A 27,853-nucleotide genomic window follows, 5' to 3' on the forward strand; every position below is an offset into this window, starting at 1 on the left:
GTTTACCAGCCGTTGCCTAGCAACAGTAGGGCGGATACACATACAGATACAGATTGACGGGAAGGATTATGAAGTACGCTGTTGAGATTGACACAGTTGTCATGATGTACATACGAAGTTTCATAAAGATTGTTTCAGGCATTCGGAAGTTGATAGGAAGGGGGTTCAAAGACACACAGACAGCAAGGTGATCTCATAAGCCCACTTTTATATTTTCAAACTAAGGAAAGTAGGCTAATAAAATAACTAAATTCGTGTTAGATTCGAGTGTTCACGGTGTTATGGGATGTGACGCCGTGCAGAAGGAAATCGCGAAGTGGAAGAGTGGTTAACTCTGTCGGTATAAATATGGGTTCGAATCCCCATCAGCCCCTCCTCCCCACCCTTCAAGAAGAGCGTTGAAACCGTGATGACAATAAGTGTATTTTGATAGTAACCACGGTAGCGAAATGTTTTCTGAAGGTCACAAAACCCACATGTGTTTGAGACTAAGAATCCGGAGACGTTGGAAAGATGTGACCGCCACGAGATACAAAATGTTTGCTAAGCCTGCAGTGCAGATGCCGCCGCATGCACATGGAACCGAATACTGACTATACTTATGTTCGCTGCGGTTTAGAAGTCTCAGTTCAGGCGACCGAAATTTACTGGAAATTTATTATGGTTTTATTTTAATTTTCTCCATGTAATCATTCTTAGAGGCGGGCAGTGAACGATATAGTAATATTTAATTTATATATACGGGCTGGACGGCTGATGTGTCGAACTTCGAGTCCCGGTAGGGTCAAGAATTTTCTCTTCTCCACAGTGTTCAGATCGGCTCCGGGGTCCACCCAACCTCCTATCCAATGGGTACCGGGGGCTCTTTCCCCGGTGCGTGAAGCTGGCCACTCATCTCCAGCTAGTGCCGAGGTCAAGAAGATGTGGATCCATACATCCACTCCCCCATACGACTTCATGGTGTAATGCCTAATTAGTTAAGCACGAAGTCAACTTTACCTTTCTATGTACACAAAACCATATATTTCAACGATTTCTTAGTAGGCCGACAGAACTCGTAAGGAACAAGACAGAAACCCCTGACATAATAATGAAATACAGATGTAAAGGTCAAAGATAAAGTCGCCCTTGTAGGGGAGTGTAGGTAAGGCTCCAGCATTCTTGACCTCGGCATTAGATACAGGTAAGTGATCAGCTTCACGGCTTGGCCGCTTTATTCCCGGGGAAAGAGCTCCCGGTATCAATTGTATACGACGCTGTGTGGGTCCTAGAGCCGGTCTGGAGGCCGTGAAGAAGAAAAAACCTCTTGCCTCTCCCTGGAATCTAACCCCTGCCTTCCAGCTCGTAGCCTGTTCCTATGCCGACTGAATTAGCTCCATTATCTTCAAAAGAACACACTTGAGAGAGAAGTCATTTATGAATGCAGGGTTTAATGCTGCAAGCAAATCACGTGGCTGAATTTTGCGATAAAAAACACAGCAATCTGAGAGACGTAGTGTAGAAAGTGAATATAACAATTCTTGTTGAAATTTTTGAAAGAAAGGAACACAGGCGAAGATGATAGGGCAGATAACGTTGGATTAACATAATATATTGGGTATTAAAATCAATCCTAGACAAGCATACTATTAGGACGAGAGCTGGATTTGACTGAATCGCTATTACATAAGTTAATCGGTGACAGACATTCAGAAATTTTGTTTATCGTAGGAATATTTGAAGTAATTTAAAGTGACAGTTACTTCCTCGCAGTCTGGTGTTCGTAGCTTAGCGAGAACACCATTTAAAATTATTATAAAATATTTGTTTCATGTACTTTGAAATACCTGGAACCAAGAAACCACTTCAGTTCTGCTCTTTGTCAAGTCACGTCCGTAAGATGTAAAACAGTAGCAAACGAGAATCAATTCCTAAAAACAACCCTTGATGTCGCTGTCGGTTTGAGAGGTCGAATGTAGTTATGCTGTATGGTGAGCTCCAGAAGAGACTGAGAACAAAGTTCAGGGAAGAGAATTTGGAAGTTGCAAAGTGAGATGCTAACTAACTGTTCCCTTATTAACATTTTTAGTTGTATTAAATGGGTTTGAAAATATTAACAAATGGTACTGATTTCTCCGCATTTATTTTCATCATAAAATCGACCTAATCGGCCAGAAACCTTAGAAGTTGAACCGGAAGAAGNTATTAACAAATGATACTGATTTCTCCGCATTTATTTTCATCATAAAATCCTCATATTTTATCCGCGAATGTTTCTACTGATATTAGAGAAAACCAAAATCACCACCAATGTGACTTCTCAGAAACAACTTACTAACGGGAGAGGTAAATTCCCCTAAAAGCCGGCCGTATGGGAACTCTCTTCTAAGGCTGTGTGGGTGTGACGTATCAGATTATTAATTCTATGTCCATATGTTGCTATACTGAATCGCTGGAGATCACGTGCTCCAAATGTGACAAATGAGACATTCACGCAGCAACTCTCGTGTTTTAACAGAAATTGTGCCCCATATTACGTCACGAAGTGTATTCCTCTTTTGTGAACAAACTGCCTGAAACGAATGAATATTTTCTAGATCGTGTATTTATTTGTCCGTTCTCCCGCAAAATTCATCTCCGAAAAAAATCAGTGAATTTTTATAAAATATGGCACTAGTATTCTGCACTAAATTGTTACAGGGAATTTAATGTTGGTCTTCGAGCAAGGTACAAAAGCGGTAACGGTGTAAGCTTGTATGTGGAATGTTCTCGATTCGAATCTTGGCCGGAACACTGTCTATCCTGACTGAGGTTTTCATGATTTTTCTCAGTCCCCCAAGGATATTTCCGGGATAGTACGTCGAATAGGTCATCACCGCTTCCTTCCAAATCCTTTCCGATTCATTATCCACTGATCATCCTCGTACCATTCTACGGTATATGGGCCTATAGGTAAAATGAGCCACAAAAACCTGTTGGTGTTCCACAGGAAGTTCAAAGCGAAGTGTTTCATCTTGTTCAGTCTGAGGCTCTCGTGGCGGTCTTCTGAGATGCAGTGCCGTGTGGTACGTAGCGCTGAGCTCAGTTTATCGCTGAGCTTCTGCCGGTTTCTTGCCTGGCTTACGCTTACACCCTGAAGAAGGCGGTGGACGTGAGGGCGTCTCCGAACTGAAGGGCATTGGAACGCAGAAGCCCGCCCATTGCTACTGTTTTCAGTAGTGACCCACCACACAACAACTGATGCATCTCGTTCAGTATGTATGCTCATGTGAGGCACGTTTACCACATTACAGTATATAGACTGCCTTGCCTATACTGAAATCCTGCGTATAGACATATAGATCATACATTTTACTGTACAAGTGTGATTGTAGCATCCTGCTTGTTGGTTCCACCGCCTCACGTGTAACACGTCTTTCCATAAAACTCGCTAGAAATTATTCATTTTAACAGTTTTACACATCACTACATGTTTCGACCAATATACTCATCGTCAGGTGTTTAATATTATAATAGAGGAAACTGCTGTGCATCTGTATCATGGCTTTGGTTATCAATATTTGGTCCCCTCTATGCGCATGTGGGACACGCGGTAGCGTAGTTGGTTGAGGCACTATGCTACAAGCCGGAAGGTCATAGGTTTCGATTCCCGATGAGGTCACTGGATTTTTTAATTGATCTAATCCTTCCAACCGCACCATGTCTCTTGGGTTGACTCAGCCTCTAACAGAAATGAGTACCAGGAATCTTACTCGGGGTAAAGGGCGGCTGGCTAGAGCGTAAGGCCGACAACCTTACCGCCATCTGTAATCCGATTGTATGCAAAATGTGGGAGTCTCGACGTCCCACAACCCTATGGGCCTCTACGGCCTGTTGATGGCATAGCTTTACCTTCTTTTTCTATACGCATGCGTACTCGAAGTGGCGGTTTATTCTTCCTGTTAGGTTATGCTGTGTGCCGGTTTTACGTATGATGAATATATTGGTGGAGACATGCGGTGGTGTGTACAACTTTTAAAAGTGAGTAACTTCTAGTGAGATTTGAGGCTTTCACGGCGGTGACTATGAAGAAAGCAGTCTTCTGGGATTTGGCACCGTGTATATGTGGTGTTAACCGACGTTTCGGAGGAACGTATCGCCTCCATCTTCAGGGTAGAAGGAAAAATATAAGAAATCTGCAAGCGAAGAGATCGTGAGAACCGGTAAAAGCAGACTGCCTCTTCGCTTGAGGATTTCTTATATTTTTCCTTCTACCCTGAAGATGGAGGCGATACGTTCCTCCGAAACGTCGGTTAACACTACATATATACGGTGCCAAATCCCAGAAGACTGCTTTCTTCAACTTCTAGTGAGTTTTACAGAAAGACATGTTACACCTGAGACGGTGGAACGAGCAACATTTGATACTTGTTATATCCGTAACAATACATTTGTACCTACAATAAATGAACAGCATCGTCTACGTAGTATTCCGAGTATCAAACAGAGTAACATTAAAATGTTCTGGGATGTGAAGCTGGTTAATCTGATAGGAAGATACCGACGTTTCAGAGTAACTAGCCGCTTCATCTTCAGGGTAGGAGATGAAGGAAACAGGTTTCTCAGAAGCGTTGGCAACTTTCAACCCGACTACACTGCGTAGCTTTACAGTAGACAGTAATCTTAGTGAGATCTTTGGGGACCTCATATCTACTGTGAAACAGCGCACTTGGGAAATATTTGTATATGTATATTCCAGTTGGAAACACGAATTTCTATTCATGTAAGCTCATTGCGTTACACACCGTGCTTGCAATCCAGCTCATACTGTAATAACAGTGTTAACCGTGGAATTAGTATATCACTTCCAGAATGGAACGAACTACAAATACTAGGCTTCCAGAAGTTGCAGTGAACAGATGACGAGCTATTGAGGGAGAATTAGCAGAAGGCCCAGATAACGTTATATGATTTTAGTACCGTTTTTCGAAGAATGGAGAATAAAAGACAACGGAACCTGTGTTGAACATGTCGATAAGGTCGATCTTTCCTTTTTGTAGAATCTAATCCTAGGCAGTAGAGCAATTGAGAAGTTCAGCAGCTCATGAAATTACCCTACTTTATGTAATCCGAAGGTCGGTCACCATGCTCGTAACATAAGCCGTTGTACCCTGTCCTGAGCCACTTGATTCCAGACCAAAACCCTATATCCTACCATTTACTTAAGATCGTTATTAATATAATCATCCTCATTAAGGTCTATATCTCTTACTTTAAGTTGTCCAGTCTAAATTTGTTTGCATTCGTCATTTCCCCATGCATGTTACATGTCCCGGCCATTCTGTAATCCTTGGTTTGGTTACTCTAATTATGTTTCGTAAACAGAATATATTATGAAGCTCCTTACTGTAAAATTTATTCAACCTACTGTTATTTCTATTTTAATTCCAAATGTTCACCTCACCACCGAGTTCTCAAATAATCAAATTATGTTCTTCTCTATTAAGGCTAGTGACAAGCTTCAATACCGAGATCAGGCAATGCTGTAGCGTCCACGTTTTAATATATAAGGTTTTTGGTAGGACACAGAGCTGAAAAGTCGAAAATAAATCAATGTTTGAAATTGTCACGCAGGAAAATGAGATACGCCCGTGAAATAAGGCAAGAGATCCACAAACAATTAGTATGTGGAAACTGACATGGAGGAAAATGAGGTACTTACATGAGATATGTGGAAACGTACATTCGTTTCTTTTTTGTAGGGTCTAATCTGCACTTTCAAGGGGGAATGGAAAATAAGGAAATTACCGTCTGTCAGCACGGCCGGCGATCGGACAGAGACCCGTACATGGTTAATTGCCGAATAAAAATCAGGCTGTTTACCACTTCACGTAATTATTTCTATAATTTAGAAAAATATGAGCCACTTCAATATATCCGAAATCTAACACTTCAGTGTCTTTGGTAAACGATGAAACTTGCGCAGTTCAGTGGAGCTTCCAGGACCCAATGTCAGTACCATTAAGAACTACGCGTTTTGCTCATTCCTCCCCAGGTGATGCTCCTTCTCTATGGCTCTACAGCCCTTGTGGACCTTGGCCGCTTTTTCAGTTTCATAACCTATACACAGTCGGTAGGACTCCTTGGACGGGAGATCAGCTAGTCACAAGGCCGCTACCTACGCACAGAACAACACAAACACTTAATAAACGCACACAGACTACCATGTCTCAATTGGGATTCGAACCCATGACCCCACTGTTCGCGAAGATGGTTCATGCCTCAGACCGCGCCACAGCTGTGATCGGCCAAAGGAATGCCAACAGCACGTTGTGTTCCTAAGCGGTCACCCATCCAAGTACTAACCACGACCAATGTTGCTTAACTTCAGTGACCGGACGAAAACCAGTGTTTTCCACATTGTATGGCCGTTGCGCTCCTTAACCTGCCCCTATAAAGCCTCAGTACTCGACAAAGCGTAAATGTAAAGCTGTAAACTTGCCTTCTGCAGGCGCCGTGTTCGAACCACAGTCGGTTCCTCGTTATTCTAGGTAAGATTCTTCGTGGTTTTCCTCAGTGCAGGGAAATCTCGAAATAGTTCATCAATTGAAAACAACCCCTCCTGCGACATACTTCCAGTTCACCAATCATTCTACCGTTTGACTCTACGTAAGATGTACTGACACACACTCAACGCAGCTGCCTTGAACAATACACGCCTGCACCGGTTCAATGCAGTCCCAGGTCAGTACATGTAGTGTCGATAATGTTGGCATTTAAGGCGCACAGATCTGAGCGAATAAACTTCGCTACAGTAGCACTTATATTTTATGCCGTAAGAGACTCATGCCTAAGAAGATTATAAGGTGGATAACATTGTCACGTGTCCGGGGTTCCGTGACGAATAATAACGGGGTGTGGATTGGATGATTGGATTTATTGGCACTTCTTTACAATTACAAGCAGTTGTAACAGCTCCCAATCAGTGGTTGCTTAAGACTTGCTTCATTCCTTACTGGACTACGAGTGTCTTCTCTTCTGCTGTGACCGACTTGGTTCTGATTTACGAATCGGTCAGTTCTTCGGCTTCCGGTGTCCGCTGTTCAACACTCCACAGCTGAACACTTAACTATTGAACTGCCTTCTAAATTCTGACTGACGAATCACAGCTCACATTCGCCTGAACTGAGCTCTTCCGAACTGAACTGGTGAATTAAGTACTTAACTACCTTTTACAACTCGGGGCGAACCTAATGGAGACCACCATCCTTCCTTTGTTTTAATGAACCGTTGTGTAGCAATGGACTACTCCGGCTTTTAGGCTTCATGTCACAATATGATCAGCACTTATTGAGCGAGTTACAGCTACTCATTTCAGTGTAATTCGTTCAGTTCCGACTATGGGTTCATCTTGAATCGGGTTCTTTTGTTTTTGTTTTTTTAGTCTCCCACAGTGACTCTAGGATAACCCAGTATGCTTCTTCGCTTACGTCTCCATACTTATGCACTGAAATCTTGTTGCGCAGTCATCTGAGACAGCCGGTCCCCCGAGAACACTTCGGTACAATTATTCCTCGTGAAAGTTGCAGATTGGTCTTTAATACTGACCGTACAATACCTCAGTCTAAGCTGCATAACCTCAGCCATTAACTGAATAGCGGAACTGTTTCCAAAAGAACTGCCATTCTTTCCTGAAGAAGCACTTTGATTGTTTAACTCGATCTGTTACGTCTTCTGTGTTCTGCTGAAGCGGAAGGCACTACTAGCAAAATCCAGTTTCAAATGTGAAGATGAACAGGCATGCATTGTGTATCAGCCGTCCTGAAAACATTGCTCACAAAAGACGGGAAGCTGACGAATGCCAAATTCGGAGATAAGAAAAAATGCTTTAGCATATCTGTATACATTTTTGGGTTGTTCAGCCCTTAGAAAGTTAAGAGGCATAGAACTGCACCATTGCCAGGAGTGGGCTTGCATCACTTTCTGCTTTTATGGCAGTGTTTCAACACAGGATTCAAACTCTTTATATATTTTCATCAGCACGAATGCCGCGGTTAATAATAGGCTGATGACGTGCAGCTATGTCCTTCGTGACTGAGGACTAAAGTCGTGTCATGGTACAGTGCCACACAGTCCTTATTTGTTTATTTGCGTTTAATTTACGCGATTTCGGTTTAACTCTGTGAAAGAATTTATATTACTTCTTAATTTACGCCGTTTCGCTTCCCCCTTTTTACAGGATTACGCTACCAGTAACTGCAATATGGCGGATGACTGCGTGGATATGGCAACGCGCAGCGATGGTACAAAATCTGAAATAGTTTAATCATTAAAATAAAAATAAGCAACCCACTGTACACGAGTAAATTCACACGCCTTTCTTCATTGCCTTGGTTCATGTACTCAGCCAGCCATTTCCCTTAATTTCTTATTGAGAAATGAACTCTTGATGTGCTCACTCACTCACTCATGGAGCCGCCAATTGTGCAGCTACTCAAGAACGTCCCAACATTGTATGGAACCCGAAGGTTCATTACCGTGTTCACAAGAGCCCTCCACTAGCCCTTATTCTGAGCCAAAACAATCCAATCCATAACACCCCATCCTATCTCTCTAAGATCCATTTTAATATTATCCACCCACCTACGTCTTGATTTTCGCCGTGGTCTCATTCCTTCTGAATTTATCACCAATATCCTATATGTATTCCTCTTCTCCCCATTCGTGTTACATTCCCTGCCCACCTCATCTTCCTTGACTTGATCATTCTACTTATACTTGGAGAAGAGTGCAAGTTATGAAGCTCCTCATTATGCAGTTTTCTCCAACCTCCTGTCACTTCATCCCTCTTCGGTCCAAATATTCTCCTCAAACACCCTCGGTCTAAGTTCCTCCCTTAAAGTGAGAGACCTGATTTTTATATGTTTAGACAGGAGACGGTGCAGCGGGTTTTAATTTGTGAGATGTGTCTCGGGAACGCGTGTATCGCGATTATCGAGACGTAACTGTAAATGATTAATTGTCATGTTGTGCTCCGCGAAGAAGTTATTTGGCACCCAACCGTCTTTATGCAGTTGGACCACTTTACGAATGCATGACGCAACTTGAGAAACTGCTGCACTTAATTAACTGAAATAAATCAAATTCAGATGCCCGACATTATCAGCACATCTCGAATCTAAATTGCATCACGTGTATAATAGACGGGAAGAAAGAAATTTAAAATTAATTTTACAAACGAAGAGTTTCTTAATTCTGTCACTATCTACATTCTTATCTCTAGGACTATATTTGCTTAGTTTATATCAAGAGAGAGGCGTAACTGTAACACCAGCACTACGTGGTAGTTGTTATACCAGTTTTCTATTTTGGACTTGGAGCAAAAAATAAAAACAACAACAACAACAACAAAACCTCAAAATCAATATTCTTGCTCAGCTTTTCTAACCACCTCCTCTCTTACAAACTAAAGAAAGACAAAACAGATTTTCCGCAGAATTACTGGGGCTTTGGACTTTATCTATCGTCCAGAATTCTAGGTAATAGAGACACGATGTTTCGGAAACAGATCTGTTTCCGTCTGCAGGTGAGGAAGGAAGACACCTACTCAGTTGGGCCCCTTAGAAAGAGCTAATCTCAACTGAGTAGGTGTCTTCCTTCCTCACCTGCAGACGGAAACAGATCTGTTTCCGAAACATCGTGTCCTCTATTACCTAGAATTCCAGACGATGGAAAAAGTCCAAAGCCCCAGTTATTCTGTGTGTCATCCACCATCGTCAGAACCCTTTAGAATCTACTTAAAGCGTCTCCTCATGTACATTCGCGTAAATCTGATTTAACACCCAATCAGTTTGTGGCCTCTCTGTTTCAACCAAGAGAAATAATTAAAGGTGGGGTGAGCTGCATCAGACATCTGGCCGCGGCTGTGAGGGCGCTCAAGAAGGTACTGCGAACATATCAGGAGGCTGGGGAAAAATATGAACTACGGGCTGCATAATTTCCACTTTTCTTACAAACAAAGTAACTCCGTGGCCTGTAGTCCGCAAGCGAACTATGCCGACCGAGCGACCGCCTCTTGTCGGCGAAGTTACTGCCTACTTTTGCGGATCTTACTTCGAAAATCAGATCAAGGACGACGGTATGGGCGAGATATGTAGCACGAACTGGGAAGATGAGAAATTCAAAAAGTATTCTGATCGAATAAAATGAAGGACAGAACCAATTTTCAGTCCCTTGACGCAGATAGGTAATACTGGTATGAGTCTGAAAGGAGTCTGGCTTCAAATGTTTCACAGTATGTTCCTGTGGTGATCTACTGCAAACGCGTGATAAGTATTGGGATTACGTAAACAGGTGGGAATTTCGTGCCCATGTGAGCTACTGTTAGCTTCTCAAGACGGACTCTGGACTACCTATACACCTATAAGTAAAAGTAAAGCTGTTCCTGTGCATAACTAATTAAGCACTACGCCATGAAGGGGCATGGGGAAGTGGGTGTATATATCCACATTTTCTTGACCTCGGCACAAGTTGGAGGTGAGTGGTCAGCTTCACGCCCCGTCCGCTTTAACTCTTGGGAAAGAGCCCCGGTATCCATTGGACACAAAGTGGGCTGGACCCCAGAGCCGGTCTGGACGACATGGAGAAGACAAAATTGTTGACCCTATTGGGACTCGAACTCCCAACCCTCGGTCGTCCAGCCCGTAGCCAGTCGCTACCCCGGCCCCTCCCAGAAGTATAGATTGAATTCAAAATAGGCCTAAACCATACTTAATAATCACAATTAGCATGATTGTTATCACAAATATTTTGAAACAAACATGTTCTTAGGAATTTGGCTCCATGGTAACACTTCAGATTTGAGTTCGGAAAGTGCTCCGTTCGAGTCTCCGAAAGGACACGGACTCTCTGGCTGAGATTTCGTAGTTTTCCTCGGTACCTTGAGGCAAATTCCGAGATAGGCCTCGACCGGTAACTCCCAAACCCTCTCCTCTTCATCATTCACTAATTATAATATCGCGATTTTGAGTGCGACTATAGATGGGGTTTGCATTGGTAACTTGGTGTATTGACCACTTACAGATCGTAACTACAAGTAACTATAGCCCTATCGCTAATTCACACGCTTTACAAATCTTTTGAGCACACGCTGAATTTTCTGAGTCTGCTTTCACTGGTCGTTTCCTGGTAACGGATCTTAACAATGCCCTCTGCTAACGTCGTTACCGGCTGGCGATTATCGCACAACTGACTCATTTCTCAAACTGTCCTGGTTATAACAACTTGGCACGGACTGCATAGAGAACATCGTTCCTATCTTACTGTTCAGTTGTTTCAATGGGAACACGTTTATTTGAGAAGCCGTTACCCAGCATATTCTTGTATATTTGCTTATTTCGCGGTCGTTGCCCAGCAATGGGTCTACATGTTACAATATCATATATTGTCTACATGTGTCTGCGTAATCTGAGCTACTGACACTATTGCTAACTAAAGCATAAAAGTAAAGCTATCCCTGTACCAGGCCGTGAAGGCCCATAGGGTTGTGAGACGCTAAGGGTCCCACATTTTCTAGACAATCGGCTCAAAGATGGCGGTAAGGTTGTCATTCTTACGCGCTGGCCGCACTTTACTCCACGGGAAAATTATTTAATTAATTCCTGGTACTCATTTCTGTTAGAGGCTGAGTAAACCCCAGGGCCTAGTGCGGCTGGAAGGATTAGGTCAATTGAAACCATAAACAGATAAATAAATTACTTCTGATGTTTATTTCATTCCGTTTCTTCCAAAATAAACATTAATCAATAAGATTGGTTAGGTGCACTACAGTGTAGCCCGCCCACGTTTTCTAAATGTCGCGAAGTTCCTGCTGTAGGTTCGGGAGCTTCTTCCTGTGTCTCGGTTCATAGACCTGTTTTCTTCGGTCGGTTGTGCCATGGGTTTCTTGAGGCTTTGTATTCAAATGCCATGACCGCATTGTTTCAGGTTCCCCATATTGTCCCGTGGCAACACGTACAGCCTATGACATCAAAAATACGACTTTAAATAATTCAAGAATCAGTGACGTAGGTCGAAATTTTCTATATGCGTTCTTTGAGATATCGCATGGTTTCTTGTTCTTCACTTAGTTTATTTGAGGCTCAAGTCAGTTGTTACGACCTCATCTACTTGCACTAGACGTCACGCAGCGGTGGACCAGATGTGATTTCCTTAGTCATACTTCCATAGGAATAGCGCAGTCGGTATAGCGACTGGCTACGTGCTGGACGTACAAGGGGTCGGAGTTCGCGTCCCGGTAGGAGCAAGAATTTTCACTTCTCCATGTAGTCCAGACGGGCTCTGGCGCCAACCTAGTCTCCTATCTAATGGGGATGGGGGTTATTTCCCCGGGGATGAAGCGGCCGGGGTGTGAAGCTTATCACTCCCAACTAGTGCTGAGGTCAAGACACGTGGATATACATGTACAGTATGTCTTCATGGCGTAGTGCTTAGTTAATGATGTGTATTTGTACCAACCGTCTTACAGTGCGCACAATTTCACCTTTCTCTTCACTACATGTTTCGGCACTAATGTGCCATCTTCAGCTGTGGTTTTGTTTACGTCAAACCATTGCACTGTATGCCATCATGTCTCCTTTATAAAATGATTAAAATGTAAATTTGTCATGTATAATAATAAAATGTATATATTAAAACTTTTCAAGATTTATCATCTATACGTCGCACCTCAAATTCGCGAGTTACGTCAATCCTTTCCTATGAGAGTACTCTTCTTATATTCTTGTGTATATTGTGTCCTGTGTTGTGTCCTTGCTTAGTTAAGTTCAGCACGGGGACAACTCTACCTGTATATCCATGCAGCACAATGAACCGCATAATATAAACAGCACACATTAACCACTGGCTCCTTGCAACATAAAAGAAGAGGGTCTATTCTCTAGGAAAATGGCAAAATTACGTACTAACATGGCGAGCCAATGCAGCAAACAGTAGAAGAAACTGATGAACCCTGGGCGCGGTGTGCTGCAATAATAAACACGAAGCTACTCGCAGCTTATATAACATTTTGAAAGATAATTTTTAAAACTTTTTAAACATTAATTTGTGGATTTAGGATCACCTAATTATTAACTTCGGTGTAATCTATTGTTATGTATAAGACTTTATCACATGTACGATTTTTATTCTTACTTTTATTGCATTTTATTGTTAATTTTAACCAAAGTCTACTCTAAGTTTTGCGTAGTTCGTGAATTCAGTAGAAACTAACTTGTGCGAACCATTTATAAAAATTGGAATGTTAACGTTGCAGTTAGAGAAATTTGTAGCACCTGAAGATGACCCATTTGAGGTCGAAACATGTAGTGCGTGCTATATAAATAAATAAGAAAGTACTGTTGCGTTGACGGTAAAAAATCATATATGTTCATTGTTTATACGCAACAGGATGCAGTCCTTCAAAATACACAATGTGTCTTGGCGTTTTGGCAGAATCGACCTTGCTTCTTACCGACTGAGCTGTCGAGAAACACCGACCAGTTAATTTTACAATGGCGTCAAATTGGATAGGAGTCTGAAAAATTAATTCCCATAAACTGGTCTTATATCCAGCAATTCTGATTTAGCTGCCATTCCGTCACGAAATGACGCCCCTGAATTCTTTTCGAAAAGGATCCGTCTACTGACGTGTTTCATGGGTTTCCTACACCTTCCAAATAATAGCATAGGGCATACTAAGTCTGCATGCTCTCTGATCCGTTAAGTTCATCCTGCCACTTCTTTGGAGGCAGCTGATAACTTCAGCTCGGTTATAATTCATCAGCTGAGAATGAACCGATATAAAGAAAATCGGTGCGGTGTGGTTGACACCAAAGGAGATATGAATCCCAAACCGTCAGTTCATGCCAGTGCTTTAGTTCTGGATTTCAGTTGACTGTGTTAATCCCATACCATATTAACAGCCAAGCAAAAATCAAACACTTTTCCCCACACAGTATTTGCTGCTAATGTTCGAACTCGGGACTTCTCAATTACGAAGCAGAAATGCAGACCACTCGGACCCGTAGTTTCTCTGCTTGTTTGACGCTATATAACTTGTGCAGTTGGAAGGGCGGACAGGAACTTTCCGGTGCGGTCTGTCCGGTACCGTTTATATTGTAACCAGGTTTCATCATCGGTCGTACGACGTCCGTACGGTTCATGTCGCATCAAGTAGTAAAATATAAAGTGTAGTCTTAGCTTTCATACGTGACGACACGCGATATCTACCGTACGACAGTCGGAGAGCAAAGAAATGTATTTGGTCGCTCTAGTGTGAAAAGGAGGTCGTACGGCAAAAAAATCATACGACATTTTTCCGTACGACCGATGTCGCTGTGTGTGTTCCTAGCCTAATGCAACACGAACCGTTCGCAGTCTCTCGTTTGTTTTAAAATGTCATTAAATCACATTTAATTGTAACATGTTTCGGCCTTACAAGGCCATCTTCAGGCAATTTGTGACCAGTTACCTGAAGATGGCCTTGTGAGGCCGAAACATGTTACAATTAAATGTGATTCTAATGCTATGTTAAAATAAAGAAGAGACTGCGAACGGTTTATGTTGCATTAAAGACGAAATTGAGTGAACGAGTGATGCATCAATGCAAAAGGATGCTGAAATGTGATATTAGTTTTCACGGTGTAGCATATCCTTCTGTTTTACTTACTTTCTGCGATTAACGCCTTATGAAGACGTAACTTACGGTTCTTACTAACAGTGAGTGCATTATCATACATCGTAATGCGGCTGTGTGTAGAAATGTTCTCATCAGAAATACTTTCCGATTTCCAACTTGGATATTTATTTCAGTGTGAGTGCAATGCAAAGTCTCATTGCTTCCTCACATGTAGACCAACACCGTTCGTTAACCCATGGCCCTCAAACGTCGAGGTGCCGAGATGGAGTACAGTATGTGAACGCTTCATTTAAAAGTGGAAAAGAATTTCGAAGATTCAAAGTAATTTCTCGTGTATAGAGACATTTATTCATTTAATTACTTATTTAATTTGATTTACTGGGGACATGCGGTAGTGTAGTTCTTTGAGGCATTGTGCTACAAGCCGGAATATAGCGGGTTCGATTCCCGACGAGGTCATTCAATTTTCCAATTGTCCCAATCCTTCCAGCAGCACTATGGCCCTAAGGTCGACTCAGCCTCTAAGAGAAATTAGCACCACGAATGTTCCTGGGGGTAAAGGGTTTAAGTATATGGATATAATCATTTAAGCAGGAGATGCTGACAATGCATCTTTCTGGTGTCCGCATTATTAGTAGGCTTTCATGATTTTCATCAGCACCACAAGGCAAATGCTGGGAGAATACCTCAAATTATGCCACGACCACTTCCTTCCACATATTTTTCAATTCAGTAATTAATACTTACAGTTCGATACTATACGGTCTGAGCTACTGACTAAGTCGTTAATTAAACCACGTATAAATCACGAACAAAACGATTTTGTGTTGCAGAATGATGGGAGAGTACAAGTCGGAGATGGATCACGGCTCACCGAGCCAACAGACGTTGGTGAGCACCAGTTACGGGGGCACTACGTCTTCCACTCTGAATTCGAACCTCTCCCCATCGAACTCTCCAACTCTGCATCCCCTGCATCAGTTGTACAGCCCCCACCACCACCCTGCATATGACCGCCACCCATACGCCACAGACTCAGACACCCCTACTTCGCTTGCCTCTCCTCAAATTACCCAGATGCTTCCTAGTGTTCTCCCAGGTTCGGCAACCCTTAATCACAGACTGACCCCAGGTGAAGAGTGTCACTGGCTGAGCAATGGCTCGCTGGTAGGAAGTCCAGGTGGAAATATGGTTGGTACTACCGCACCTCTACATCATCAGAGTTACCAGCACCATCTTACGGCAGGAGAGGTGAACCTAGCGGGGAGTACCCCTGGACTTAAAGTTGGTGTCCATCCTGGTCACCACCATCACCACAATCACCACAGTCATCAGCAGCAACAGAAAGCCTTAAAGGAGCAGAGAATTCGGAGACCCATGAACGCTTTTATGGTGTGGGCCAAAGTGGAGCGCAAGAAACTGGCAGATGAAAACCCGGATCTCCACAATGCCGATCTCAGCAAGATGTTGGGTGAGTACAGTTCACATTTCTGTTCAGCTCTTGGTTGATGGGATCAAACTGTAGCTGACGTTCTGTCAGCATTTCACAGCACAAGAACAAACCTCCTTCCTCCGTAACCAACCGAGTGCCGGGTGGCAGACAAAGCCATGATTGACGCACCGGAGAAGTAGTAATGTGTTGCATTTCCGGGTCCGTCACAGAGCGGTCTCATTTCTACGGAGCATTAGTTAGTTGAATGGTGTTTAGCAGGAGAAAGCCCAAGAACTTAAGGACATTAAGATTTTCATTTATGTACGTTTTATAAGGGTAACAAACAAGCAAATGTGAGAATGACTATTCTACAACGTGTAACAAACGCGAAGAAATATGCAAAAATATTACGGCAGAAGTAATTTGCTACGAAACAGCAACATAAACCATTCAATGATAAAATAGGTCTGAGCAAAGGACACTGATGTTACCACACTCTTTGAACTAGTGTTATCCGTTCTTCCAGACGAAAATGACGCCGGATATACTGCAGAAACGCTGTTGCGATGATTATCTATGCGACGTGACAGGCAGCAGAAATTTACACATTTATGGCACTGTAGGACAGCGCGGTGTTAAGGCTATATGGCCAGCAGTCTCTTATACTTTTATATTTCGACCCGAAATATTTATCACGAGAGCTTTATTGGGACTGGCCGTTGTCCATTAAACAAGAGATACGAAGAAGCGAGTGTGCTGGGCCACAGCATATATTCCCACGGCAATACTGAACCGCTGTCACGAACCTTTACACTCAATAAAAACGGGGTTTCTTATTAAATGTTACGAATTTGCTTTAGATTAGGTGTTTACGACAGACTAGAACGAAACGAAGCAGGGAAAGAATGCACGTATAAGAAACCACTTTAGAGGAAAGAGAAAATTCAGTGTGATGGTGTATACGTAGAAAAAGTGGCATAACAACCAAGTTACTGAATACTGCCAGGAAAGCCGAAAACACTGACGTCACAAGGAAGATATTCGAAGCAAGTGAACTGTAATACTTGATAGTTATGAATTATGTTAACGCAGACTGTTCAGTAGTACTGATTAAGGTTTAACGTTGGCCGCGCCATAGCTCAAGCGGTTAGTCGCTGGCTTCCCACCGCGGCGGCCTGGGTTCGATCCCGACTCTGGGCAAGTGGGATTTGTGGTGGACAAAGTGGTGCTGAGGCAGGTTTTCTCCGAGTACTTCGGTTTCCCCTGCCAATCTTCATTCCACCAATTGCTCCACAATCACCCTTACCTATCATCTGGGCCTGGTACAGTAGGCCAGAAGTGGCCGCAGTACAAGGGACTTAGTCCCACTCCACTAGCAATAAAAAAAGTTTAACGTTGCTGCCACAAGTCTGACAATAAAATAGACCGAAGTCACTTTAATCAACTTCCCCCCCCCCCGACTTAGTGTCTTTAATATACTGAACATTCGGAATTTCCTAACTTCACCAACTGACACAGCATCACTTAATCCTAGTAATCAGTCAGTTTGACAACAACTGAGGAGATATTGTTAAGACAGACATCTGGAAGAAGAGGCTAGAAATACGTACAGAGTTCTGGTTTTGGAAAATCATCCATTGAGGTGACTGAGGACTGGACAGAAGATAACATTAAGATACATCCCAAGGAAAGTGATTGCAATGAGACGTAGAGAGAACTGAATCAGGATCGTGCCTCTGTTTTAGCGGTGCTGAATCTTCCGCTTCTTTTACCGCATTCGCACGGCCGCCATGGAATTGCAATTTCCACACTACAAGCAAGAAATTATCTCGTATGTAAACCGTAAAACATGGCGACCATGCGAATACCAAATTACAGTTGTTCATAAGAAAAAATTTTGAATCAGAGCTTTGTTGAGTCATTTCCAAGACTCAAGTTTCGCTGCCACGGTCCAATAGGGTGCAGTGAAGGTCAGACTCGCAGGAACGCTGGTAGGGTCATTTCAAATTTGATCGCCTCGAAAGCGACGCAGTACTTCCGCGCTAGCGCAGGCCTACCACCTGTCTGTCATGCAACCTGTTGCCTCCCTCACACGGAAACAGCCGAGCTGGAGGAGCATTTACTGCACCTCAGGGAGGGCTCGGTAATTAATGCGGCAGACTAAACGTGTCCAGTAACTCTTTTTGCGGCCTCAGGCTGCAGTTAATTATTTCTTTTAATGCTTTTGTTATGGGCTCGCATTCTAAATTTATGTTACGCGTTTGTTTAGAAACGACTTGACATTAGATGAAGCATATTAAAATATAAGTATATTTGCACAGGACCTTTCATGGTTGATTTCAAATGACCTGACAATGGCATATAGCATTTCTGAAAGGCTTGCAGTGAAGTAAGTACGAGTTTTGGGTAGTCTCCATTGGCATGAAGTCCTACAAAATGTCGTCAAAATCCGTCCAGAGGTTCTCCAGTTGAAACATACGGATAGGGAGACAGACACAACCATATATATGCAGGGAGCAACTGAAAATTGCGGACAACCTTTGGGAACGAGTTTCACATTCCAAAACAAGAAAAAAATTTACATATCAACATGTTTCCGGAAACATTTAATTTTTGAGTTGTAGCTGAAAGAGTATATTTGTTATAAGTGCTGAGATTGCCCTCCATGTTGACAGGCATTCAGGTATCTGCATGAAACAAGGACAGGAGACATGAGCATTTGGAGGGCACTGCATGAACAGTTGCTTCGCCCTTGCCACTCATAGCGAGTGCAGGGCCTCATGCCTGCGAGAGAACTTCTATCGGGGCTTTGTTCAAGGAAGTGCTGAACATTTATTTCTTTCAGTAGCGCTTTTTACACATAACGCACGTTTCGATGAAGACGGCATCATCAACAGTTCAGCATTAATGTATGCACAGGGACTGTTGGTGACTGTTCGGTAGGCCAGCATGTTTTGTCACATCAGCTTACAGGCAACCCCTACCGGGATTTCCGCTTACACGATCTGCCAGAGCCACTGGAAGGTGTACCACTGGCAGTCAGAGCACGAATGTGGTGCATGCATGATGGCACTCCGGCACATTTTTGGGTGAGATGTTTTCGGTACCACCTACCGTGACGGATGGATAGAGAGAGGACTCACTGCGTGGCCTTATCCTCTAGAGTTTTACCTGTGGGGACACCTAAAAGCCCTTGTGTATGAAGCGCCTGCTGGCAGTCAAGACGCACTTCACCAGCGCACTGCGCATGCCTGTCAAACTATCCGCAGCTACCCTGGCATCTCTGAACGGATGCGTCGGTCCATGATGAGACGTGTCGAGGCGTGCAGTGGATCCCATGGAGGATATTCTGAACACTTATAAATGCACTCTTTCAGCTGTAACTCACAAATTAAATGTTTCCGGACACATTTTGATAAGAACATTTTTTCTTGTTTTGGTGTGTGGAACTCGTGCCAAAGCTTGTCCTCGCCTTTCAGTTACATCCTCAGTATATACATTTACTTTGTTCACATAGTGTAAAGAACACATACAAATATTATGACGAAATAATGCATTGGTGGGCAAAGGGTTGATAAATACTGCCTCAAAGCCGGAATAGCAGCAGAAACGGAAGTTAATTTGCTAGACAACGGTACATAAACAACTTTTTCGGCGGCAACGAATATTAACGAAAGCATTCATGTGACAACAAACAAAATAACAGAGGACAATTAACTGCTCGACGCAGTGACTTAGATTCTGGCCGCGTTGCAGTTATAAAAGGGAGTTCATTCGTGAATTGGGGTGATTCCGTTCAGTCCAGGAGATTTCAGTCGCGTTGGATCCTTCATAGAGCATTCGTCAGTCGGAATTCTGAAGGAAGTTCAGTGGTTGAGTGTTTGGCTGTGGCGTGTTAACCAGCGGACACCGGAAGCTGAAGAAGTGACCGACTCGTAAATCGTAAGTCAGTCACGCAGAAGAGAAGAGACTCCTAGACCAGTAAGGAATGGAGCGAGTCTTAGGCAGCGACTGATTGTGAGCTGTTATATAATTGGTTGTAACTGTAATAGAAGTGCCAATAAATCCAATCATCCCCTCCAGAATTCGTTATTATTCGTCATGGAATCCCGGACACGTGACAATACACACAGTGGAAGTAACCCAAACTGACTCAATTTGTTCATTAAAATTCTAACCCCATCTTATCAAATATAAAGGTTTTCTTTCTAATAGAAAGGCCTTGCTCATTCTGACGCCCATCAGCCGGGTCGTCATATTCGTTGTGAACGGACCGGATACAATGGGCCACGGTACGGAAGTGGCAGGGTGGTACCTCATCTGATTTGCATGCCGGAGGTATCCTGTTTGAGACCAAACTCTGGGTTGGCTGATCTTGTAGAAGTGTTCACAGTTGTTTTCAGTCTCTCCAGGCACATGCCATATAATATTTTAAAAGTAGACCACGACCACTTTTCCCCTCATCTCCATTCCACAACATGTGATCATTTTTTGTTTTAATTCGACATTGGACTCTCGATACATTTTTCGCTCGCTCCTCCAGCCCATTCATGGCCTGGGTCGCTTATTCAGTTCCGTAATCATTTTACAGACGGTAGGACTCCTTGGACGGGTAATCAGCTACCTAAACACAGGAAACACAAACACATACATACACCAAACATCCATGCCTTACATGGGATTCGAATCCACGATCCCAGCGTCCAAGCGAGCGAAGACAGTTCATGCCTTAGACCGCGCAGCTACTGTGACCGGCTGTGTGGTTGATATAGCTCCTTTAGGTAACCTAAGAATCAACCAATCACTTTCCATTTAATTCTTAATCAACTAACTTTTGGCCTTCCAGCAATATGGCCTCGAAATCAGAGGAGTACATTTAACCGCGGAAATAGAGGAATGCCTGTTATCTCACAGGTGAAGGCAGAGGTTAGAACTCGCACGGTTCTGCGAACACGACATCGCTTCTACGTGTGTTTGAAAACATCTGTTCAGCCACTCGTGTTCTGTGACGCACCACACTTCTGATCTTCTTTAAGTTTGTAAAACATTCTCAGTCATGGGCGTCGCCAGACTTTCCCAGTGAGGACTACCAGAAAATTTGCTTGTACACTTTGAGGTTAAATCGTTTAGGACTATTTTTACTGATCGTCCGAGAATATTCAGTATAAAAGAACATTATGCTTGAAACTTAAAACATTTAGTAATATTTAGCACAAATCCTTCATTTCTTTGGAGTCAGGATAGCTCAGTCGGTGTTGCGACGGACTGCGGACTTTGATTCCCCGCAGAGGCAAAGAATATTTCTCTTCTCCACAGCTTCAAGGCCGGCTCTGGGGCTCGCCCTGCTTCCGTTCCAAAGGTTACTGAGGGCTCTTTTCTCAGGGTCAATGCGGTCGGTGCGTGAAGCTGACCACTCTCCTCCATCTAGTGCCCGGGTTAAGAAAAGTGAAGCTATAAGTCCACTCCTCCTACGTGGTGCTTAATTACTTAAGCACAGATGTAATTTAACCTTTTACGGTCTGTTCTCAGTTTTTATTCTTTTTCCAAAAACCTAAAACTTGTTACCCCTCCCCGGCAAAGCTCGCGCCCTCAGTACTTTATAACTGAAATATGTAATTACTTTAAATTAAAAGTTTCTAGAATAAGACACATACGAAAAACTAAAATTTAAGAATGAAGTGAAATTATCTGCGAACCGAATGCTCTTGCATTAACGTGTCTGAAAGCATGAGCCAACTTGCAATATGCATTTGCAGNCAGTGCACCAGTACCTTCCTTAGCCTTGTCGCTTTTCCGTCAAAATCAGCAGTGTAGAGAACTAAATTGCGGTTTTATGGGGCGTAACGTGGCTTAGTTTGGTAGACAAATACAAAAATTTCGGAGAAACCTGCTCCTTTCATCTTCAGATGGAAGAGACCAAGAGATGGCTCGGATATGGAACAAATAAATGTTAGTTAAGTAGTTATAACTGAACAACTAATACCGCAGTAGCAATCCCGTGAGTTCATAGCCGCCAGTAGCAGAACGTAGCACTAAACGCGGTTCCGATCCGCTTCTGTCCATCTCCGATCCCCACAACCTGTCTTCCTGTGAATCTGTATTAATGTTATCCTCCAATCTCCTCAATTTTCCACCGTTTTCAGCAACAATCCTCCACCAGAATTTTTTTAATCATTTATTAGCAATCTGAATTTACATTCTATGAGCTAATTTGCTGTCATGTGCAATAATTATTCACCAGAATTTGAATGTATTCCTTGTCTCCTTCGTCATAACTAAACCCGCCAGCGAATTTGAGTTTCCTGGACTTCACTTCCGGTACAGGAACCATAGCAGGTGACCTGTGTAGATCACAGAATTAATCAGTACGTTATGTCATAACTTTTTGACTTACTTCTCCAGAGGGCCGCGCCATAGCTCAAGCAGTTCGTCGTTGGCTTCCCACCGCGACGGCCCGGGCTCGATCCCGGGTCTGGTCAAGTTGGATTTGTGGTGGACAAAGTAGCGCTGGGGCAGGTTTTCTCCGAGTACTTCGGTTTCCCCTGCCAATCTTCATTCCACCAATTGCTCCACAATCACCCCCACCTATCATCTGGAGCTGGTACAATAGGCCAGAAGTGGGCGCAGTACAAGGGACTTAGTCCTACCCCACTAGCAATAAATAAACATTTGTTCAGACATTTTCCTGAGGGCAAGTACAAACGAATCATCAGTCGTAGACTCCATAAAAACATGGTCTGTGTTACATTTCAAAATACTGGCATAAGAGAGAATGAATATCAGTGGCTGAGGTATCCTGTTGCCTCAGCTCAGGTATATACAGTACGATGTGACGTAAGCAGGCCTGTGCTGTGCTTGCGTGAGAGAGCCACAGCGGACCTGCTGTGCTGCTCTACCAGATGTGTACAAGCTACAGCTGTCTCCATCACTTCATCGTTGGACCGAAACTGAAGACTACAGAGGAAGAAAAGTTAATTCTTCAAAATGGAGAAGCATATCCCTCTGGATTGCCGCTGTAATTCGTTTCAAAATAACGTTTATCTGTGTTCTTTCATATCAGGCATCTTCCAATTCCCCTTTCCAGTGCACCCTTCGTCTTCCCTTTACCGCTGATCCTGTAGGTGTACCAGTCTGGCTGTTGCGAACAGTATCAGCCTGCAGTGTGATTGCTGCCGAGCTGTCCGCGTGTCGCTGAGTCGCTGCGTCCTAATCCTGCCGAACGAGCAGCGGGAAGCCCTCAGACAATCGCACTGTATATGGGCGCTTAATTGCCTCAACTGTACTTCTGACCCCTAGCGCTTCCTCGTGCCGTTCCAGAGGTAGTGTTCGCGCTGTATAAGGCACGTTCTTCCAGAGCACAAGGATCGCGAGTTCCAGTACCGACCGAAGCATACTTATATGTCCACGCTTCTCTACGCAGAGACCTTAAGATTGAGTAACCTCCATCGAACGAGTCCTAACTAATGTTGGATTGGGATCAAGTCAGAAACTTCAACTGTGACAGCTGAAGTAACGGCAGTCTACCAATGTAATATGTACAGACCCAAATACCGAGCAAGTGGTAATTCTCTGACTTGGATTCTGGAGGCACCTGGTTCGAATCTCGACCGGAGCACAGACAATACCAAAATTCTTCGTGATTTGAAATAGTCCCTCCATTCAAAAGCCAGAACAGTGCCTCATATTACGTCACGCCCACATCTGTCCACATCCGTTTCAACCTCTCTGCGCTGTACATCAGATGTAACCAATCTGTGGTTCGGGTGCCGCATGCCGCTCCCTGAACTGTTAGTGTGGCGTGTGGAAACAATATTAGTCAGTCCCCTTTATACGAATCGACTAAACATAAAAACAATCTGCCCAGAAAGAATATACAGTACTGTGACACGTGAATCCATTGCATATGTAACGGCTTGTTGATACACGTAACCGTGATGACCAGCTGGAACAGTCGGTTGTTGAGCAACGGCTAGGTAAACGTTCGTACTCACAGCAACGGAGGGGTCGTTTTCGTGAAAACGGAGAAATTAATTGTTCGACTCGGTGTCCTCCATTCGGTACGCCAAGCAGATATGAAAGAGAATAACAATAAATATCTGGTCACCTCCCCGTGTGGAGGCGGGGTCATATACCTCCACCGTGACCCTGCGAGTCGTAAGAGGCGACGAAAAGGGAAGTCTCAATTCTGAGACAGTAAAATATGGTTTCGAGTCCCAAGGGACTCAGACCCAAGAAAGACTGCACTGGCAAGGGCCAGCAGCATACACAAAAGGCAGACCCGTCCTCTCGTCAGAGACGGCGCCCCACAAAAACAAGACCGTAAATGCCAAACAGTAATAAATATCTGGTCGGGGCTCGACACCAAGACTTACTGACTGACTGACTGACCGTCCGTCGCAATGTGACTTGGACTTGGACTATCTGGTCATAAGCCCCAGATTAGGTTCGACACCAAGACTGCCGGTAGAATATGGTCATGAGTCCCGTGGGGCTCGGAACCAAAAATAATTTTGCTGGGGAGGACCAGCGGCAATTTAGCAGTCAGTCAGATTGGGCTTGACACCAAGACTGACTGACTGACCGTCGGTCGCAGTGTGACTTTGACTTTGACAGAAGAACCTGAATACGACAGCGCGGAAGAAGTGACTCGGCAGTGACTCAGCGTGGGTCGCAGAGCTACTAGAGAGGGTTCTTTATCCAGAAGGAGTTGAGTGTGTGAACTGCTATAATCGAGTGTAACTGTAATAGTGACGTCAAATAAATCCAGTCAACAAATCTAGAATCCACAATTACTAGTCACTTTACTCCGGATACACGTCAAAGTACATAAATACCTATTTCGTCCAGTCAACATCTGTTTGCATGTCCCAAACTCTCAATATTGTCATATGAGGCCTTGATCTTCAGTAAGCTGTCCCCCCACTTGCTATACAGTCTGAGATGAAACATACTCCACAAGTTCTGTCTGTCTTAACACCGTTTAGTGTTCAAAGGCCCCCGAACAAATACATTTTTCCAATGTCTTATACGTAGGAACTATTATTGTATGTTTTAGAAATACTTACATGTATAAACTAACATATCCTCGTTTTTTGTTTCACATTAACAGCACAGATATGTGACAATATTTACAAGTTTTCCCTACGCTGTGCCCTACATTCTAAGTGAAGAGGCATGGAAATCATTCAAGAGCAATGAAACAACAGTAATGCTTGGCCGTTACATCGAGACCCAAACGGAAAACTAATCTGTACTAAATGTAGAGCAATGCATGTTGGCCAGACAGCAACTCAGTACTGTCTACTGGGGCAATAACTGTTATCTCTTTCCTGAGGCCTGAGGTACTCACCGCGGCGAGTACGTGGAGCTTGGTTCAATCCTCCGAACTTTGATTGTGGGATGGAAGAGGAAATGAAAATTGCTATCATCCCGGTTATATTGCATGTGGTCTGGCAGGCGTTCACCGGAGTTTCAGAGGAACACGCTGCCTCCATCAGGGTAGACTGTCCTGAAGAAGGAGACAATACATTCCTGAGAAGCATCGGTTTACACATACCGGACGATATGGTGTTACACTCCAGAAAAGAATAATCTTCATTGTCTCTTCCTTTCGGCAGTCAAAACTTCAGAGAATTGGTCCATTTTTAGGCCAAAGCCTGGGATAGTTTCAAGGCCAGTTCCAGTGTAAATACAAGCCACTGTTGTTACAACCATCACCGTGAGCACCGAGACGGATTGAACGAGTAACCACGGTAGCAGTAACAGTTCATAAGATGACTGAATCTTGGCTGGGACACGAAGTGTCCTGAGTATCCTTCTGTGACGGTCCTCGGTCCTGCCGAGACTATAAATTGAAGCGCACCACGACTACATCCTTTCGCTGGTTTCGATTTCGCCGAAACCTGATCATCCCCTGATGTCAATATACGCCAACTAGCCTGCTACTCCTATCCAAAATGGTAACAGCTCTGACTTGTGAAGGGTTCTCTCTTCTGAGACATAATCCCCTGTAGTCCGATGAAAATTAAAGAGATGATTCGGAAGGTCACGTCGCTTCCATCTTCAGGATCGAATAATAAGCTAAACTAAATCTGCATGAAGCAGGTGACAAGCAGAGTTTGCGGCGATATGTCTCAGAAGATAGAACTGCTCCTGCGAGAAACTCAAATCGCCCAATTCTGGCTTCTGTATGTGAGGTACTCAATTCGATTCTCGTTCAAGTTACGTGAAGTTTTCCTTGGTTTTCCTCTGTACCTTTAGGTAAATTATAGGTTTGTATTCCTGTAAATTGGTCACTACCAGTTACACAAAAATCCGTCCCAAGTCACAGAATATAGTAATCCCGAATCACGTTTAATCTGAATAAATTCATCAGTAACAGCGTCATCGTTGCACAAGTAATGAACCCAGACACCATGATCAACAAGTACCATATACGTGTATTTTGAAAGACAAGCACATCATTAAATAAAAGCAAAATAAATTATAGTTGTAAAATTTGAGGATTTCACGGCGGTGACTATGAAGAAAGCCGTTTTCTGGGATCTGGCGCCGTGTAGATATTGTGTTAACCGATGTTTCGGAGGAACGTATCGCCTCCAACTTCAGAGTAGAAGAAAAAAGGAAATCCGCGAGCGAGGAGCCAGCGTGAGCAGGTGCTGAACACTATGGCCCTGGGGTCGACTCAGCCTCTAACAGAAATGAATAACAAGAATATTCATGGGGTAAAGGGCGGCCAGCGCGTGAGGCTGACAACCTTGTCTCCATCTATGAGCCGACTGTGTAGAAAATGTGGTAACCTCAGCATCTCACAACCCTATGGACCTCCATGGCCTGTTACAGGGATACCTTTACTTACTAGCAGTCAACTTGACGGCATACAGACAGTGCTATTGACAGCGCTGTTCCAAAGACGCCCTCGTACGTCAAGACGTTCTTAAGTCAAAATGTGTTAAGACTATTGTAATTAGCAGAAGCTGAATAGCGAAGGTTATGAAGAAAGACAAGTTAACCGGTAATACAATATAACACTGTATCATATTGCGTTGTATTGTGTGCTGTTTATGTACAGAGATGTTCAGAAGTACATCTTTCGAATGTCGAGCACCAGGTGTAAATATAATTCAGTGATCATGACGCACGATTATGGAAAGAGTGCATACACATACACAGAGGCACGAATATCCGAAGAGAAATGGGACCTGGAAGTCATAAAGAGACAGTCTTTGAACCGGAGCTTCACTTTGTGCAGCACAACATAACAAAGCTTCAGACTCTGACAGAAGTAAAGACTGATGCTGTTTTCGTAATCTGTTCCTACACAGCCTAGATGAACTTCTCCAACTGAATTATGTAGCAAATGCTGGTAATGAATTTCGAAGTCTTCAATGACAGACAGGCATGTACTGTCTTCGTTCTCTTGGAACCGGGATCGTGGGTTCGAATCCCACTCAGGGCATGGATGTTTAGTTTGTGTGTGCGTTTTACTGTGTTTGTGTACAGGTAGAGGCCTTGCGACGAGCTGACTACCCGCCCAAGGAGTCCTACCGAATGTGTAAGATCTAGGAAAACCGAAGTGAACGAAGAAGTTCATGGAGGTAGGCCTAGGCCCACTGGGGCTGTAGTGTCAAGGAGAAAAAATGACGGACATGATTTGAGTGTTCCCACGTCACAAGCGGTAATAATAGCGACCTGGAAGATGATGGAAAAAGGTGTACAGACAAGAGAAGAAAGAAGAAGGAATACGAATTATGTTGTAGGAAGAAGAAAATACCAATTGGGGGGGG

The 27,853-nt window shown here is 43.5% G+C and overlaps 1 protein-coding gene and 1 pseudogene across 1 annotated transcript in view; one reads left to right on the forward strand and one right to left on the reverse strand.

The window, feature by feature from the left end:
• The window catches only part of LOC111873249 (uncharacterized protein DDB_G0283357), a 470,680-nt gene that overhangs the window by 76,446 nt on the left and 366,381 nt on the right, over positions 1-27,853 (forward strand). The window contains exon 2 of the mRNA XM_023867794.2: positions 15,469-16,106. Within this exon, the coding sequence (XP_023723562.1) occupies positions 15,470-16,106 (637 nt within the window). The 5' untranslated portion in view covers position 15,469. The remainder of the gene's footprint in view (positions 1-15,468; positions 16,107-27,853) is intronic.
• LOC111873251 lies at positions 6,276-6,394 on the reverse strand (annotated as a pseudogene).

This window comes from Cryptotermes secundus, unplaced genomic scaffold (genome assembly GCF_002891405.2).
Source record: "Cryptotermes secundus unplaced genomic scaffold, Csec_1.0 scaffold21, whole genome shotgun sequence".
NCBI lineage: Eukaryota > Metazoa > Arthropoda > Insecta > Blattodea > Kalotermitidae > Cryptotermes > Cryptotermes secundus.